This window comes from Chelonoidis abingdonii, unplaced genomic scaffold (assembly GCF_003597395.2).
Source record: "Chelonoidis abingdonii isolate Lonesome George unplaced genomic scaffold, CheloAbing_2.0 scaffold0001, whole genome shotgun sequence".
Lineage (NCBI taxonomy): Eukaryota > Metazoa > Chordata > Testudines > Testudinidae > Chelonoidis > Chelonoidis abingdonii.
Window position 1 is genome coordinate 868,636 of NW_027424262.1, and position 15,639 is coordinate 884,274.

The 15,639-nt window shown below is 48.3% G+C and overlaps 1 protein-coding gene across 4 annotated transcripts in view; it reads left to right on the forward strand.

The window, feature by feature from the left end:
- SLC8A1 (solute carrier family 8 member A1) overlaps positions 1 to 15,639 on the forward strand; it is a 324,738-nt gene that overhangs the window by 277,497 nt on the left and 31,602 nt on the right. For 2 of the 4 annotated variants that reach the window (XM_032784448.2, XM_032784449.2), the window contains exons 4-7: positions 2,324 to 2,341; positions 5,309 to 5,377; positions 12,851 to 12,981; positions 15,459 to 15,558. In XM_032784448.2, the coding sequence (XP_032640339.1) occupies positions 2,324 to 2,341; positions 5,309 to 5,377; positions 12,851 to 12,981; positions 15,459 to 15,558 (318 nt within the window). The remainder of the gene's footprint in view (positions 1 to 2,323; positions 2,342 to 5,308; positions 5,378 to 12,850; positions 12,982 to 15,458; positions 15,559 to 15,639) is intronic. The other 2 variants (XM_032784452.2, XM_032784453.2) reach the window with 1 other exon arrangement.

The window sequence follows — 15,639 nt, forward strand, 5'->3', positions numbered from 1 at the left end:
CCAGACAACGAGCACATTTAGGGTCAGAGTCTGTCACCCTTACGTGCAGTGAGTAGCTCCACAGTAATCCCAATGGGGTTATTAGGGCATTAGATGCTATTGAATGGGAACAACGGTATCGGACTCTGGCCACTAGAGGATACATTCAGTACAACTGACTCCTTGGGTTTGCTACTATCCTGTGGTTGATTTCACTGGACGCTATGCACTAATTTGTAGTTAAAAGATGTGGAAAGCACTAAGAGTCTCAGAAATGTACAACAGAACTGAGCTGTGCAAACTGATTCATATCCTGTTACGCAGCCATAAGAAACAGAATGTTTGTAATACCTGGCAATGCTTTGGCCAGAATACTTAGGGCTTATTGTGGTGAAATTGATCACAGGAGCTATTCCACAATCACTCCCCCTGTGCGCACACTTACTCAAGAATCAGTGTGTGCGTACGGGGAACTATTCCAGAATAGCTATAGCATTTTAAACTCCCTTCCTTATAACTTCGCAGTGTAGACGTACCCTAACTACATATATTCAGAAAACTCTGCATGCTGTTTTGAGGGAGGTATGGAATGCTGCCTTCTTAGAGCGCACTGCGAAACCAGCCTCCAAATTTGGCATACAAGCTATCCCAAGCAGGATACACAAACACACAAGATGAAGGTGTGGGGGGGAATCCCAGCAAAGCTAAAGCATTCTGCAGGCTACCTTGGAAAATAAAAACCTGGGCCTTATCCAAGGCTCATTGGAATCAATGGAAAGACTCTCACTCATTTCTGTGAGAGTAACTTGATATGAGCAGAACTTCACCCCGGCTCTGGGTAAATGAGGAATGTTTCCAGGAATGTCTGAGCACTCAGGGGCTTGGTGGAAATGGAGGTGGAAGGGGCTTTCCTCTTCCCCAGCATTGTATCCATCCCTCTTGAATAGCCCTCCATTTAGTCCTAAAGCTACCCAACTGCAGCATGGATTTGGTGCCTCATGTCCTCTCACGCCCACCCTACTGCTGCTTTTATTGCTAAAGATGTTCTCACACCAGAAATAAGACTCATGAGATGAGGCCCTAGGAAGAGTAACTTGCTCTTAATGAGAGGATACCGCATCATTTTGAGTTCAATGCATCCCTCCCTCTAGTCTGTCTCCCACACTGAGCCCAGCACTCGGGCCAAGCTGGGTTGTGAGGAGGGACAGTAGCTGTAGGGTTTTTTATCTTTTCCACTGTGTGATTCTAGCCACTGTCACCACCTAGAAATGCCCTCTCTCTCATGCCTGGTTGGCAGGGAAGGAAGAGATTTGCACAGCTCAGCTTTGTAGTGAATCTTTAAAGTTCTCTGCACTTCCCAAACTGGAGTTAGATTGGAAGCTGCTAGGGTAGAACCTGCTAAAGGGGACCTAGGAGGCGTGTCCTGCCCCACCCCGAACTACATCCCAAGGGGGTCCTACATGGGTGGATAGGAGGGCTAGCCATCTCCACAACACCAGCCCTGCCTCCAGTCTGCACCCCACAGAAGGCTCTCCACTAGTCCAGGATCTGTGCTGCACATGGGGGAAGACTGGGTAGTACAAGGGAGGGGCCAGGGAAAACCACATTCCCAACTACCCCTTGTCTCTGTGAAGATGTAGCTGGAGCTGTCCTGTCTCTTCAGTGGAGCCCTCCAGGACTAATTTGGCTGCTATGAACAGTGGGGAGTTCCAGGGGACTGAGCAGCTACTGAGGAGGCAAAGGGCCTCTGTAGGTTTGGTGCTGGCCTCCTTCAGACTCCATGGGATCCACAGTGCCAGGAGGCGGGGGAGTGTCTGGTCCCTGGGTCAGTCCCTGGGCCTACTGAGCAGGGGGCAAACCCCCTTCCCCCGAGTGATGGTGGGGGAGCAGCTGGCTGCAGCTGTCCCCATGATTCTGGGGTAGCTGGAGTAGAAAAGAGATTGTTCCAGATGGTGCTGTCTTAAGCCATGTGGGGTGAGAGGGAAGCTAGCATGCGTCCACCCCATAGGCCTGCTCTCTCCTGGCCCCCTCAGCCCAATCTCCCCCACCCACTCATTCAGAGCTCCACATTCAGAGTGGAGCGCACTGCACAAGGCCCAGCAGACTGGGTTAGGGGAGACCATGGCCTCCATGCAGACCCGAGGCAGGGGACAATCCCTGCTAGAAATGGGAGACAGGTGTTGTAGTGAGCTGCTCCTTTGCAGCTCACACCGTGGAGGGAGAGTATGGGCCACTGCTCCGGGGGGAGGCTGTTGCGAGATGAATGTCACTGTGATAATGCAAAAACAGATGCTAATCTGCTTTCTCTTTCTCTCTCTCTTTTTTTGTTTTGTGGTTCGTTTAGGTGGCTTCACAATAACAGGTATGGATTTCTGATTCCCTCCTTGCCCCGTGCCACTGTTCCTCTTTGTGGTGTTAACTGCCAGGTGCTCATTCTGCTCTTTTCTCTTTATTTCCTGTTGTTTTTTTTTTAATGGAGGGAAACTTCTGAATGGTAAGAAAGCGCTGTTCAGTTTCCTTGCCACCTATTCCGAGCCACTAGTGGTAGCACGGCACCGTCTAACAGCGAGTGATGTGTCCTTGTCACCAGCTTAACCTCACATGTGTTTCACAGTAATCCCTGTCCTTTAGCTGCAGTGATTACAGCACGTACCAGGGAGACTCTGCCTCAGCGCAGAACTCACAGCCCTCAGGGAGAGAGGCCAAATGGAGTGAAATGGACCCCAGCCTGGGCAGCCTGAGAGGCTACGCTGAATTAGGACAGTTGTCCTTGGGCTGCTTAGTCACACAGCCCCTGGGAACTCTGGCACTCATGCCAGGCCAGCATGCTCCTGCACAGGGACCTGTGGAGACCAGCCTCTGGCTGCCGTACCCAGAGCCTGCCGCAGGGGGATTTTCTCCCAGGGCCTGTCTGCTCTGGAGCTGGAAGAGGAGGTTTCCCACTCAGGGAGACCTGCGTGCTGGCGAGCAGTGTAGCTGTGGCGGCGGGAGGGGCTAGCTGTCAAAGAATGCACCTAGGCTTTCAGAGAGGCTTGTGCCTGGAGACACTACAGCACATGTGCCCTCCAGGGCTACACTGTTATTTTTAGCACGGTAGCTCAATCAGAGCTAGCCTGTGTGGAGACTACGCTGGGAGTCACTTTTTGCAACTCCACTATCGACAACCCCCCAGTCTGCTAAACAGCTTTCCTCAATCCGCATGCAGTCTGACCCATGCTTTTCACAGCCATCAGGGGAGGGGGGAGGTGAGCCTAAGACCAAAATGTGTGGCCTGCTGGTACCTTCTCCTGAAGGGGATGTCAGCCACTTCTATGGCAGGACTGGCCCCCAGGCCGTGTGTCCGCAGCCCTGCCCCACAGTGAGGATGCCTCCTGGGACGCCATGGGCTGCAGTTCTTGTGGCATCGTCATGCTGCCACGGAAGAGGGGAACGTAGAGGCAGTAGGGAGGCCTTCCACTCGGGTTTCCCTGGCCTCTCGCTGATCCCTGGTGTCCATGTGAATCCTGGAGTGCTCCTACATAGTTTGGGAATCAGCCCTGCAAATCCCATATGTCCCTTACAGATCAGGGAGTAGCTAGGCTTCCCCGCCCCATGGGTTTTCCCTACAAGAGGGGGTAGCTGGGTCAGCATTGTTGTTCCTAAGTGCAGGCAGTATGCATGGCGCTGCACAAGACACCAGTACACCATTGCCTGCCCGGAGAGTGTCAAATCAGATGGTGATTTGATCCCTGTCCCCAGTACGGGGTGACATGTAACTGCATTTCTCTGTCAGCAAGAACAGTTGGGGGGGTCTGCTTCCCTATTATCAGATGGAGATCAGTGAGAAACGGAGAGTCAATCATCTTCTGTAATTCCCAGTGTCAGCCTGTCGGCAATCAGTGCTGCAGATACAGCTGATTGTGAAATAAAGCTACTTGGCTGCATGCTGCCAAGAAACACTTTGCTGTTTAAAATGCCACTCTGCAAGGATGCCTGAGAAATCAGTCCTCCCCATCTGGTGTTCTGGATCCTGGCACCCTCCTCAGGGAGCGGGCGAGGCAGGAATGGTTCCTCATGGATCATTGCTGGGGTTTGAACGGCAGAGTCCAGCTGATGTGGCGTGGCTGGGGAGCAGCAGGCTATGTGCTCTTAGTTGTACACACTCGATGTGTGATCATTAGGTCATCAGAAATGCCAGCCATATATGAAAGCATGTTCAGATGAGTTCCTGCAAACCGAGTTACATGAGTTAGGGAACCATCTCTGCACTACAGATACTCCTTCTCCATCCTGCCAGCGCCTGGCATAGGACTAGGGACTTCATGCCATCTTTGCACGTCCCTATGTTCTGGGCTGTCCAGTGGCCTGTCCAGACCTCAGCTTAAATTACAACAGCCCCACATCTGCTCTAATTTACCCTTGGCTGCAACAACACCACAGAGCCACGGTATCATCTGAGAGTAGCTGGAGTACCATGGCACTTCAGCCATGTTCTCTTCCCCAGCAACTCTGTGCTAGGGGCTGGGAGAAAAGACCAGTTACAGCAGATCTGTGCCCTCCAGGGAAGACCCTATGCCCAGCATGGAGATTTGCTGCCTTCACAGACCATTTGTGCTGCCAGAGAGGCTTCAAGGGGCAGTGGAGAATTGGGCTCAATAGGCGTAAGAATAGCAACAAATAATTAGACAAGCATGCCAGTGTATTCACAGGGTTGTATGTGAGCCATGCATGTGGTACCAAATCTCTGCACTTGTCCAACAGGGGAGCAGACACACATGCCTCCTTGGTTAATGTACACCTTGCAAGTGTTGCTCAGCTGTTAGCTCTGCATTGGAGAAGAAGAGCCATCAGTCTCCCTCTTAGTACTAACAGAGCACAGCAATGACCATGACTCTGCATGAGGAGGGGTTCAGAGGGCCAAGCTCAAACAATGGGAAACTATTTTTAGCTAACAAGGTACTTCACATACCTCTGATCTCCCTGTCTGCTTGTCTGAAAAGCACACGCAGAATCAGACTCTGAGGAGCCAGCCCCAAATTGGGACAGTTAAAAAAAAAAAAATTATATAACACCACATACAATTTTCAACATTTTTCCAGTGTAACTGAGATTGAACTTGGCCAGCTGTGCTGGAAATAGATGTCCATAGCTTGCCACCATGGCTATGAGGGTAAACTCTTGGATCACTTCTCTCTGGCTCTGCTTTTTCCCATCAGTCCAGGAGAGCAGACAAGAGGGTCTGCAATGGGGATTTAAAAACAATAACCTTGTGTGAAATAGAAATAGAGTTCACTAACATCACCGAGTCACTGTGATCCATCCACTCATCTTCTGCCCGTCACTTTGTTAGGCAAACCTGTCTTCAGGAAGGTCCATGCTAGAGATCATCCAGTTCCTTCTACTGTAATCAGCATTCAAGGTACTCATTTTGACTTGGTTGTTTAGGACCACAATTTAATTAACATGAAGCTAATAGCTTTTGGGTGTTCATGTACTGACGCTAGTCATTTGTTTTAATGCACTTCTCTTTTATACTATGTTCAGGGAATACAGAGTTTCAAGTACCAAGATCTGCAATAAGCTGTGTGCCAGTGGAATTCTGTGCTTGGGTGGAGTTGGCCTAAGTTACTTCAGCATCTTCATTTGACTTCTTGGGGAGACTGAGTAGGGATCACAGACTGATAAATGTTCAGTCACAAAGGGACCACTGGATCATCTAGTCCAGGGGTGGCCAAACTTTTTGGGCTGACGGCCACATCTGGGTGGGGAAATTGTATGCAGGGCCAGGGCAGGGGGTTGGGGTGAAGGAGGGGTGCGAGGTGCAGGCAGGGGGCTTAGGGCAGGGAGTTGGGGGGCAGGGTGCAGGAGAGGTTTGGGCTCTGGGGTGGCAGTGGCGCGCATGGGGGCCAGGGCAGGCTCCCTGCATGCCTGCCCTGTTCCCAGCCCGACGCCGCTCCAGGAAGCACTGCAGCCCCTGTGGGAAGGGGAGCAGAGGTCTCCGCGTGCGCTGCCCTTGCTGCACCTCCAGGTACCTCCCCCAAAGCTCCCATTGGCCACAGTTCCCCATTCCCAGCCAATGGGAGTCATGAGGGGCGGTGCCTGGAGGCAAGGCCAATGCATGGAGCCCTCTGCCCCCCCTCCCGGGGGCAGAGCGGTAGGGGGCCTGCGGCACTGTGTGGGGCAGTCCCACGGACCATATCCAAAACCCTGAGGGGCCGGATCTGGCTCGCGGGCTGTAGTTTGCACACCCCTGATCTAGTCTGACCTCTTGTATACCACAAGTCAAAGAATTCCATCAGTTACTCCTGCATCAAGCCCAATGACTTAGGATCGACTAAAGCAGACCTTCTGGAAAGGCATCCACACTTGATTTGAAGACTTCAAGAGAAGGTGAATCCATCTCTTCACTTAGTGCTTTGTTCCAGTGGTTAGTCACCCTCACTGTAAAAACTTTAGGCCTTATTTCTAATTTGAATTTGTCTGGCTTCAGCTTACAGGCACTGGTTCTTCTGCCAATTCTCCAAGCAATGTTTGACTGAAGCAAGTGATAGATTCTTTCACCTTTCACTCCAGGCTAACAATGTTATTTGCCTGGGAACTTCTTTAGCTTTTTAAAATGCTGAATAATAGGTTAGCGACAGGAATCCATGTAGACCTTGCCCAGACTCTGATGGATTCCTGCCCAGACAGCTTCTGTATGCATGTGCTGTGTCATTCCTCACCTGTCTCATATTGGATCCCTTCTCCGTGTGTCACTTGCTCTCCTTCCAGAACAGACCCTCTTGCACTCCATGTCATTTCCCAGCAGCAGTAGCTGTCAGGAGAGGCATCATTTGCAAAGTTTCCATGGAGACACGCATGCCTTGTAAAGGGTGCATAACACAGATGGGTGTATCTAATGCATATATCCAGCTGAGGTGGGTATCAGTCAAACTCATGTGTGTCTTATATACACTTAAAAAGATAATGAGCCAATGCTTCTCTGCTGCCTTGCACCTTATGTTGATATTTACATTAGGGCAAAGTGGAGGGAATGGGATAGCTCAGTGGTTTCAGCATTGGCCTGCTAAACCCAGGGTTGTGAGTTCAGTCCTTGAGGGGGCCACTGAGGGATCTGGGGCAAAAATCAGTACTTGGTCCTGCTAGTGAAGGTATGGGGCTAGACTCAATGACTTTTCAGGGTGCTTCCAGTTCTTAAAAAAAAGAAGGAAAAGATGTAAAGTGCTAATAGATCAGATTGGCCATATGAGGTACAAGGCAGTGGAGAGTCACAGCCAGTGTGTATACACTTCAGGGCCCAGATCCTTAGCTTGTATAATCAACATAGCTCCATTAAAGACAATGTCAGCATTGTAGCCCTTAGAGCAAGGCAGGTCTATACCAGCTGAGTATCTGACCTGTGGTGCATATACTTCAGAATATGCATTTCAGTAATATCCATGCCTTTATGATGCCTGGTATTTTTCAGTGTATAGATACTTGTATTTTCCTGTTCCAATGATAGCTTTAAATAGCTGTAATTCCTACCAGTACCCCTTATTCAGTTCCAGTCACTACTGGCTCCTGGCAAAATTAAGTTCTCACATGAAACTGTTGCATAGTTCTGATGAGCCCTGCAAAAGTCCTTGAAAAGCGAACAGCAGGGCTACTTTATAACCCCCTGTTGTTGTTTTTTAATCTCCCTGTGTGATGCCTCCCAAGCTTTCTGGGGTAAATTCTTGAGCTGGGAGGAAGTGTGGCGTGGAAAGTTTAAGGGGAGTTGATTTCTCTTGGGGAAGTCAGATGTTTTATGACTCCTCCATTATGCATCCATCATGCCTAGGAGTTGATTCCACCTCCCTGCACTTTCTGAGGCAGGGAGCAGCAGCAGCCAGCTGGCAAGGGTGAAAGGGAGAGGAGACCCTCTGCCAGCAACTGTGAGCTCCCCACTCACACCCCATCCCCTCACCTCTCCTCCAGTCAGCGCAGAGAGACTATGAGAGAGCAAAGCCCCAGGATCAAGGGTAGTTTTGGGGTGGGGGAGGGAGGAGGCAGAGAGCAGGCTGGGCTGCTACACAGGCTGGGAGGATTCACTCCTCCTGTCCAATATCTCCTCCAGTGAAAAGGGGCCCGGCCGAGCCTTCTCCCTGCTATGCCTCCTCCTGTGCTGGAAAATAACATGGATTCTGGGCAGCTGGGCTTCTCTGCGGTGGCCTCTCCTGCTCCTTGGAGGGAAGGCAGTGAGAGGAGCCGGGGTCCCAAGTGGCTGCAGCAGTGAAGGCCTTGGAGCCATGCAGAGGGAAGGCTGGACCTACAGTAACTGCATTAGGGGAGTAGCTGGGCGTAAAGTAATTGCATTGGGAAGAGGTTCCTGCATCTCTACTGACTGCATGGTTCAGCCAGGTCTAAGCCAATTGCATTGGGCAGGACAGGCCTAGATTAAATGCATGGGATGTCTGAATTGTATTTGTTACACTGAGGGTGGGGCAGAGACCCTCTCCGCAAACTTCTGTCTCCTCCTGCACTCCCCACCTCATTTGTAATGGATTACAGAACTGGCCCAGTGGTGAGGCATCCGTACAAACAGGTGTTCCAGTTAAAACCATTATGAACTGACAAGTTAAGCCCTCAGGCAGCCTGTGTGTTAGATTGGCTTGTTCCAGGTGAGTGCCCCCATTGTAAACCTTGAGATGTCAGCCACATTGATAGCCAAGGGACAGGAAACAAGCAGCTTAAAGTTCACCAGACTGCAAACCCGCCAGCACATAGCAGTGTTCTGGAGCATCATGAAAATCTGACAAGGGCTTTTCAATGAATAATTATCCATTTTGAATCTGCAAGTATTTAAACCACAACAATTAAAAGCATGAGTCGTTCAAGCCCCATTTTAGAACAGTGAAGATTCCGCTTTGTAGTGGTGACATTCTTGCTGCGGCGGGGAATGTTCTGTGAGGACAGAAAAAGATGGAAGTAAATATGTAGCCCTGCGCATTACCCATAGCTGTGAATATGTTTCCTAAAGGCTGGTTATCTGAGTGACAGCCTTCTCCAGGGGTAGAGCATGGGGCTGGCAGTGAGCAGGCTACAGGGTGACTTTGAGCAAGTCACTTCCCCTCTCTATGCCTTTGTTTGTATTTGTCCATTTGCACTGCAAGCACTTGGAGACAGAAGCCGTTTTTATGTATATGATCAGTATAACAGGGCCCTGATCTCACCTGGGGTCTGCAGGTGTTAGTGCAGTACACACAAAGAATCATAACAAAGGCAAGAAGTACCATGGAGGTTGGAAATAAGGGTTTATTTTAAAATGGGCTAATAGATTGGCCTTGACAGCAGCCACATAAGCAGCTGTGTGCGCCAGCACTTAGCTGCAAGATAAACAGACATATGGAGCAGCTCCTGGGGGCAGGGAGGAGCTAAGACCACAAGGAGACAGGTGACATCTCAGAATTAAGGGGCAGGATGAATAGTTTCTGAAAGTGCTGCTTGGGTGTCTTAGCAGCAAATTTAAAAGACAAAAGGCATCTGATGCCTGTCATCCAAAGAGCCTCCTGCTTCTAAAAGCAAATTGAAAATGCTGAGGGTTGTTGTTCATCAGGTGAAACTCCACTCAGGGCCAGCTAGTGTAAGTTGGTGTAGCACCACTGAAGTTGTGTAGACAATCTCCACTGAAGTCAATGAAGTTTTACTGATTTACACCAGCCAAAGAATTGTCTCTGAAATGTTCCAGATCCAGGGTTTTTTGCCAAACTATTAAACCTAACACTTGTAGGGTTTAAAACTAAATCCTTCCCATCCAACAATGCTGAAGGTCAGGGTTCCAGCCACACACTGCTGCATTTGTCTTGCTTGTAGCCTTTTCATGTGGTAACGTATGTTACTGGCAATTAAAACCATTGGAGGTTTTTAAGAGCAGGTTAGACAAACACCTGTCAAGTACAGTCTAGGTTTACTGTCTATTAATTTTTTTCACACCACTCATGATTTTATAGACCTCTGTCATATCCCCACCTTAGTCTCTTTTCTAAAATGGACAGCTCTAATCTTTTTAATCTTCCTTTGTATGGAAGCCGTTCCATGCCCTTGATCATCTTTATTGCCCTTCTCTGAACCTTTTTCCAGTTCCATTGAGATGAGTCAATCAGAACTGCACACAATATTCAAGGGTTGGGCGCACCATGGGTTTATAGAGTGGCAATATATGTTCTGTCTTATTTTCTGTCCCATTATTAATCGTTCCTAACATTGTTAGCATTTTTGAGCACTGCTGTGCGTTAAGCAGAAGTTTCCAGAGAACTATCCACAGTGACTTGTTCTTCCAGTTTGGTTCTGGCGCATTCACCCATCCCTTCATGGAGTGCAACATACTCTGCAGCCCTCCGTGCAGACTGCTCAGGGGAAGGTTGTAGCCACTCGACAGTTTGAACACATCAAGCCTCCCAGGTGCTTGGTTTGTTGCCAAGCAGCAGTTAAGGTGTGTTACCCCCACTCATTAAGATGAGTTAGACCAGGGCCAGCTCTAGCAATTTCGTCGCCCCAAGCATGGCGGCATGCCACGGGGGGGGGTGCTCTGCCGCTCGCCGGTCCCGCGGCTCCGGTGGACCTCCTGCAGGCTTCCCTGCAGGGGGATCCGGTGGTCCCACGGCTCCAGTGGACCTCCCGCAGGCATGCCTGCGGATGCTCCACCGGAACCGCGGGACCAGCGGACCCTCTGCAGGCACGCCTGCAGGAGGTCCACTGGAGCCACCTGCCGCCCTCCCAGCAACTGGCAGAGCACCCCCCCGTGGCATGCTGCCCCAAGCACGCGTTTGGCACTCTGTGGCCTGGAGCCGGCCCTGAGTTAGACTAGGGACGCTGAAATGAGAAGAAAACCCAGCTATCTCTTCAGAGTGCCTCAAGAATGCACTTGCATGAAATTCACATGTCGGGGGGAGGCTGCTATAGCCTCATCTGTGGTAGAGAACTGCATTGTTACAAATTGCTATTGTTCATGGGAGCTGCTGTGACTTGTAACAATGCACTGAGACCACACTAGACATCTCAGCAAGCCTGTATCTGTTCAGCATGTCCACACACCGCACTCCCTCCAAGCAAGGCAGTGCCAGCATATCATGGGTTGCTGGGCCCAGCACAACTCCCTGATGGGGGCAGTGGGAAGTGCAAACCATTTTGGGAGAGGTGCTGTACTGTACCTAGTTCTGTGTTTAATCTGGTCTGTGTTTGTTTGCCAGAAACTGGGAATGGGCGACAGGGGATGGATCATTTGATGATTCCCTGTTCTGTTCATTCCCTCTGGGGCACCTGGCATTGGCCTCTGTCTGAACACACGATACTGGGCTAGGTGGACCTTTGATTTGACCCAGTGTGGTCGCTCTTAGATTCTGTGTAAACATCATTTGCTGAATACTAGTTATTTTCAAAAAGAACAGGAGTACTTGTGGCACCTTGGAGACTAACAAATTTATTTCAACATAAGCTTTCGTGGGCTACAGCTCACTTCTTCGGATGCACACACAGGCCTCATGGGCGTGCATGTTTATCGGTATAGCAGTTTAGCTGAGGTTCAGATAAGCACCTGAACTTTTGGATGCTTAACTGAAATAAACCTTTCCAAGGTTCATCTACCTATTGCTAGTTGTTTAGACAAGCACACGTAACACACATATCGCAAGGCGATGGTAAAGTCTTCAAGCTACTTACTGCAGACTTGATTAAAATCTGTCTCACCAATTTTATGACTTGCTGCAAAAAATGTCAGCAAAGCACTCAAAATATTAGAACCCCTGCTCAGAGTCCTTGGTTTTGCACCAGTTATTATGGGCTCAGAGACATACAGAGCCCTTGTTCTTTATGTGGGTGTGTCGCACAGTCCTTGTTACAAGCCTTATGTCATGATTGTATAGTGACTGAAGAGCTATCTTTCAATGTACTATGTCCTTTGGCATACCACAGGTTAGAAGATTCAGATTCCAAGCTCTGTGATTCTGGAGTCTGTCAGGTGTGACTCTAGTGACATCAGAGTTACTCCAGATTTTCAAAAAGAGACAGAGTCCTGTGGCACCTTATAGACTAACAGATGTATTGGAGCATAAACTTTGGTGGGTGAATATCCGCTTCATCAGATGCATGATGGATTTACAGTCATGTAACAAGCTGCGATCAGAATCTGACGTAATTTTGTGTTTATCTACACAATACTCCATTACTCAAATGTTTAGGGTGCAAAATCAAGCACTCAAAAGTTAGATAATGCCAGAAGTAAGGTTTGTGCAACCTTAAGTGTCACACACACACACACACACAACCCTAACCCCACCCCTGTCTGTGTTCATTATGATACAGTCTTTAAATACATGAGCACGTACTATTTTTTTCCCACCGGACCCTGCCTCATTGAGTGCACCTTTACTATGCATTCAGTTCCCTGTCACTGACATACAGGCAGGTTGGCTGAGGCAGCTGGGCCCTTCCATATGGGCTGGATGGCCTGGTTTGCAGGAGCAGAGAGAGGCCAATACAGAGGTCTTTTTGAAAATCCCACCTTAGATTGAGTGCCCTAAAATTTGCCACCATGGCTGCTCCAGAGGAGAATCCGTAGCTGAGTGGAATTGAGATTGTAAATGTTTTCCTATAGCCCAGGCTGAATTCAAGAGGAGCTGAGTGGGTGTGGACGGGATTTGAAATTCAGAAGAGTTACAAGCTAGTGATCTCATTTGCTAGTGCTTCCAGCCATCTGCAACAGAAAACCTTTCAGCACAGGCATAATGTTCTCTACCTTACTCCAACAACTGTCTGTCACTTGTGCCTTAGCGCCAAAGAATATTTTAGTTTAGAGATAGAGTCTCCTGACAGAAGCCAGTGCCAGAAAGTGAAAGATTGTGTGTTGCTCAAAAAATGGTTGTTTTTTTTACAGAAGAGAATGAAGAGAAACAGCCACTGACGAGCAAAGAGGAGGAAGAGCGCCGCATTGCAGAAATGGGACGCCCAGTACTGGGAGAACATAGCAAACTAGAAGTCATTATTGAAGAATCCTATGAGTTCAAGGTACAGCAATTGTCTGCCTCACTCCCCACAGGGCATGCAAGCCCTGAATTCACATTAGCATCTCACTGCATTTTATTAGATTGCTAAACTAGGGCCACCGTCTTTTTTACATGCCCAGTAAGCACATATCTGGCAAGCACATGCTATGCCCAGGAGGGTATCATCCATGTGAAGCAAGTATATTGAATGCTTGAGGCCCAGATTCAGCCAAAGCATTGACACACACGCTTAAATTCATCCCTGCTCAGCAAAGATCTCCAGCACATGCTTAAGTTCCAGTGACTTCAATGGGATTCAAGCTAATGCGTAAGTGCTTTGCTGAATAGAGGCAGCTACTTAATTGGCACCATAAAGAGGTGTGTTGGGATGGGGATGATTGGAACAGAAGGAGTTCGGAGCCCAGATTTCATATGGTAGAGGTGTAATCAGAGACAATGCTATACATAAAAATTCATCAGGGGCAGGGTGTGTTCATGTTCTGCTGAATTTACAGCCTTTATGCTTAAAAATCGAATCCACTAATGGCCCTTTATGACCTCCCATGGAACAGACCCCATAACAACAACTTGAGGCATCATCAGGAGGTTCTGGAGGAGTGAGAGTTTCTGCCTCCAACTCCCAAAGGGAGCACAGGTGGCTGAATAAGGTATAGCTGGTGCTATATACTGTCCCCTCTCAGCAGCCAGCTGTGATGTCATGGCAACAGCAAGAGCATGGACTTGTCAGTAGCAATGGTGTGGGTTTATTTCTGGCATTTCACTTGGCTTGGGCAGCGAAACTAGCCTGGTCAGCGTCATTGTCAGGATCAGGTCCTCGGATGCTGTAAGTCACTGAAGCCCCACTGAAGTCCAAGGGAGTACTTGTGTGCTTCATTGCTCAGCTGGATTGGAGGGACTGAGAGCTCAGCAGTGTGCAAGCTTGAGCCCATGATGCACTAGCACAAGCTGTTGCATTTGGCTGCCAGCACCATAAGAATTTATTGTCATTGATCTTTCTTGAAAATATTTTCACACAAGCTGAATTTGGGGTTTAAATAACTTCCTGATGTCTCTTTCACAGAAATAAAATACTGTTTAAGAAAAGAGACTATGGCCTCAGTCCTACATGCATGCACATGAATCCGGATGCTGTATACACTACGCACATGCTTAGCTTTGTACATGTGAGTGGTCTCATTTATCTGTGTGTGTAAAATTAAACCTGTGCATGATCATGGCCTCAGCCTGACAATCTAATCCCCTCTTTTTAAAGTCAATAAAAAATAAACCAGCCACACTGTTTCTGGTAAGCGGTAGAGTCTCTTCTGTGTGTGTTCAAGCACTCGCCGCTGCCATTGTGACCACTTGTGACAGTCAGAGCTGACAGCTAGAAGAGTGTGGTGGAAGGCAGAAATATTAGCCCTAGAATGGTGCAGGCCCTTTTGCCTATGAACTGAAAAGAGATTATCGCAGGTTAGTTAGAGACACCTGAGTCAATTAAGCACCCTTCACACACACACACCTTTAAAAACCCTCTTCTGGTGTAAGAGTGGGAGGAGAGAGAGAGAAAGAAAAAGAAAAAAAGGAAGGTAGGTTTCAGCAGGAAGAAAAAGCATGGCCTAGGTGAAGAGCTCGTTACCTCCCTCCAGGGAAAGCAGTGAGTTTGCATCTGTTCAGGGAAGGGCTAGTGACCAGATGTCAGCACAGTAAGTCAATACTCTGCTAGTGGCAAGGAGATGTATTTCTCCTGTGTTTTTGCTTAAGGAAACTATTCAGGCCTACCCTGAAACCTACTGGTAAATCCTGTAAATAAACCAAAGTCCAAAACGTAAACCTTCTGGAGTGGGAGTGATTTCCTCCAGCCCCTCTCTTTGCCCCTTCCCCCCAAGGGAGAAATGCTGGCGTAAGAGATGCCTTGCCACGCCCTATTATATTCGAACACAGTGAAGAGTGCTTGGATTAACTTCCAATGAGAATTTTCTGCCAGCCATTTACAGCACTAGTGATGATTTTGCGTTAGTGACTAAAGTTCCTGATTTAGCAAGTGTACAAATGCTGTAAAAAAGCAGGAGTGGATAACCAAAAATATACTTCATTCACTTTGAATTATTTACAGTGCTTCCAAATATACAGATCAAAATTCCTTGATCTCTTTTGTAACAAAAGAAACATTAGCAAGGTAGGAGTCCTCTCTACAGCATCTGCCATTAAACCTCTGCTGAAGAATGTGGAGAGACCACTTATTTTTAGTTCTAGTTAGAAGGTGTGCAGATTAGCAAACTTCTCTTGTATTTATATTTCAAACAGACCTTTTTAATGGAATATGGGATTTTGTGTGCATATGTATTGTCACTTTTGCTGCTGGTACTCTTGTTCTGAGCAGAATATCTTTTCCATAACTGTACAATGTAAATCCAGAAGGCTTTTCATTTCTGCCCATGATCCCTGGTTCTGAACCAGCATTGCACTTAATTCATTTATACGTGTCTCCATCTGCAGAATACTGTGGACAAGCTCATTAAGAAGACAAACCTAGCCCTTGTGGTTGGAACTAACAGCTGGAGAGAACAGTTTATTGAAGCTATCACAGTCAGCGCTGGTAAGTTCCTGTTTCTACATGGAATGAATTATGAGAAGCCACTTTTTTGTCTCAGTTGTACTGCATCCGTGGCAGCAGATT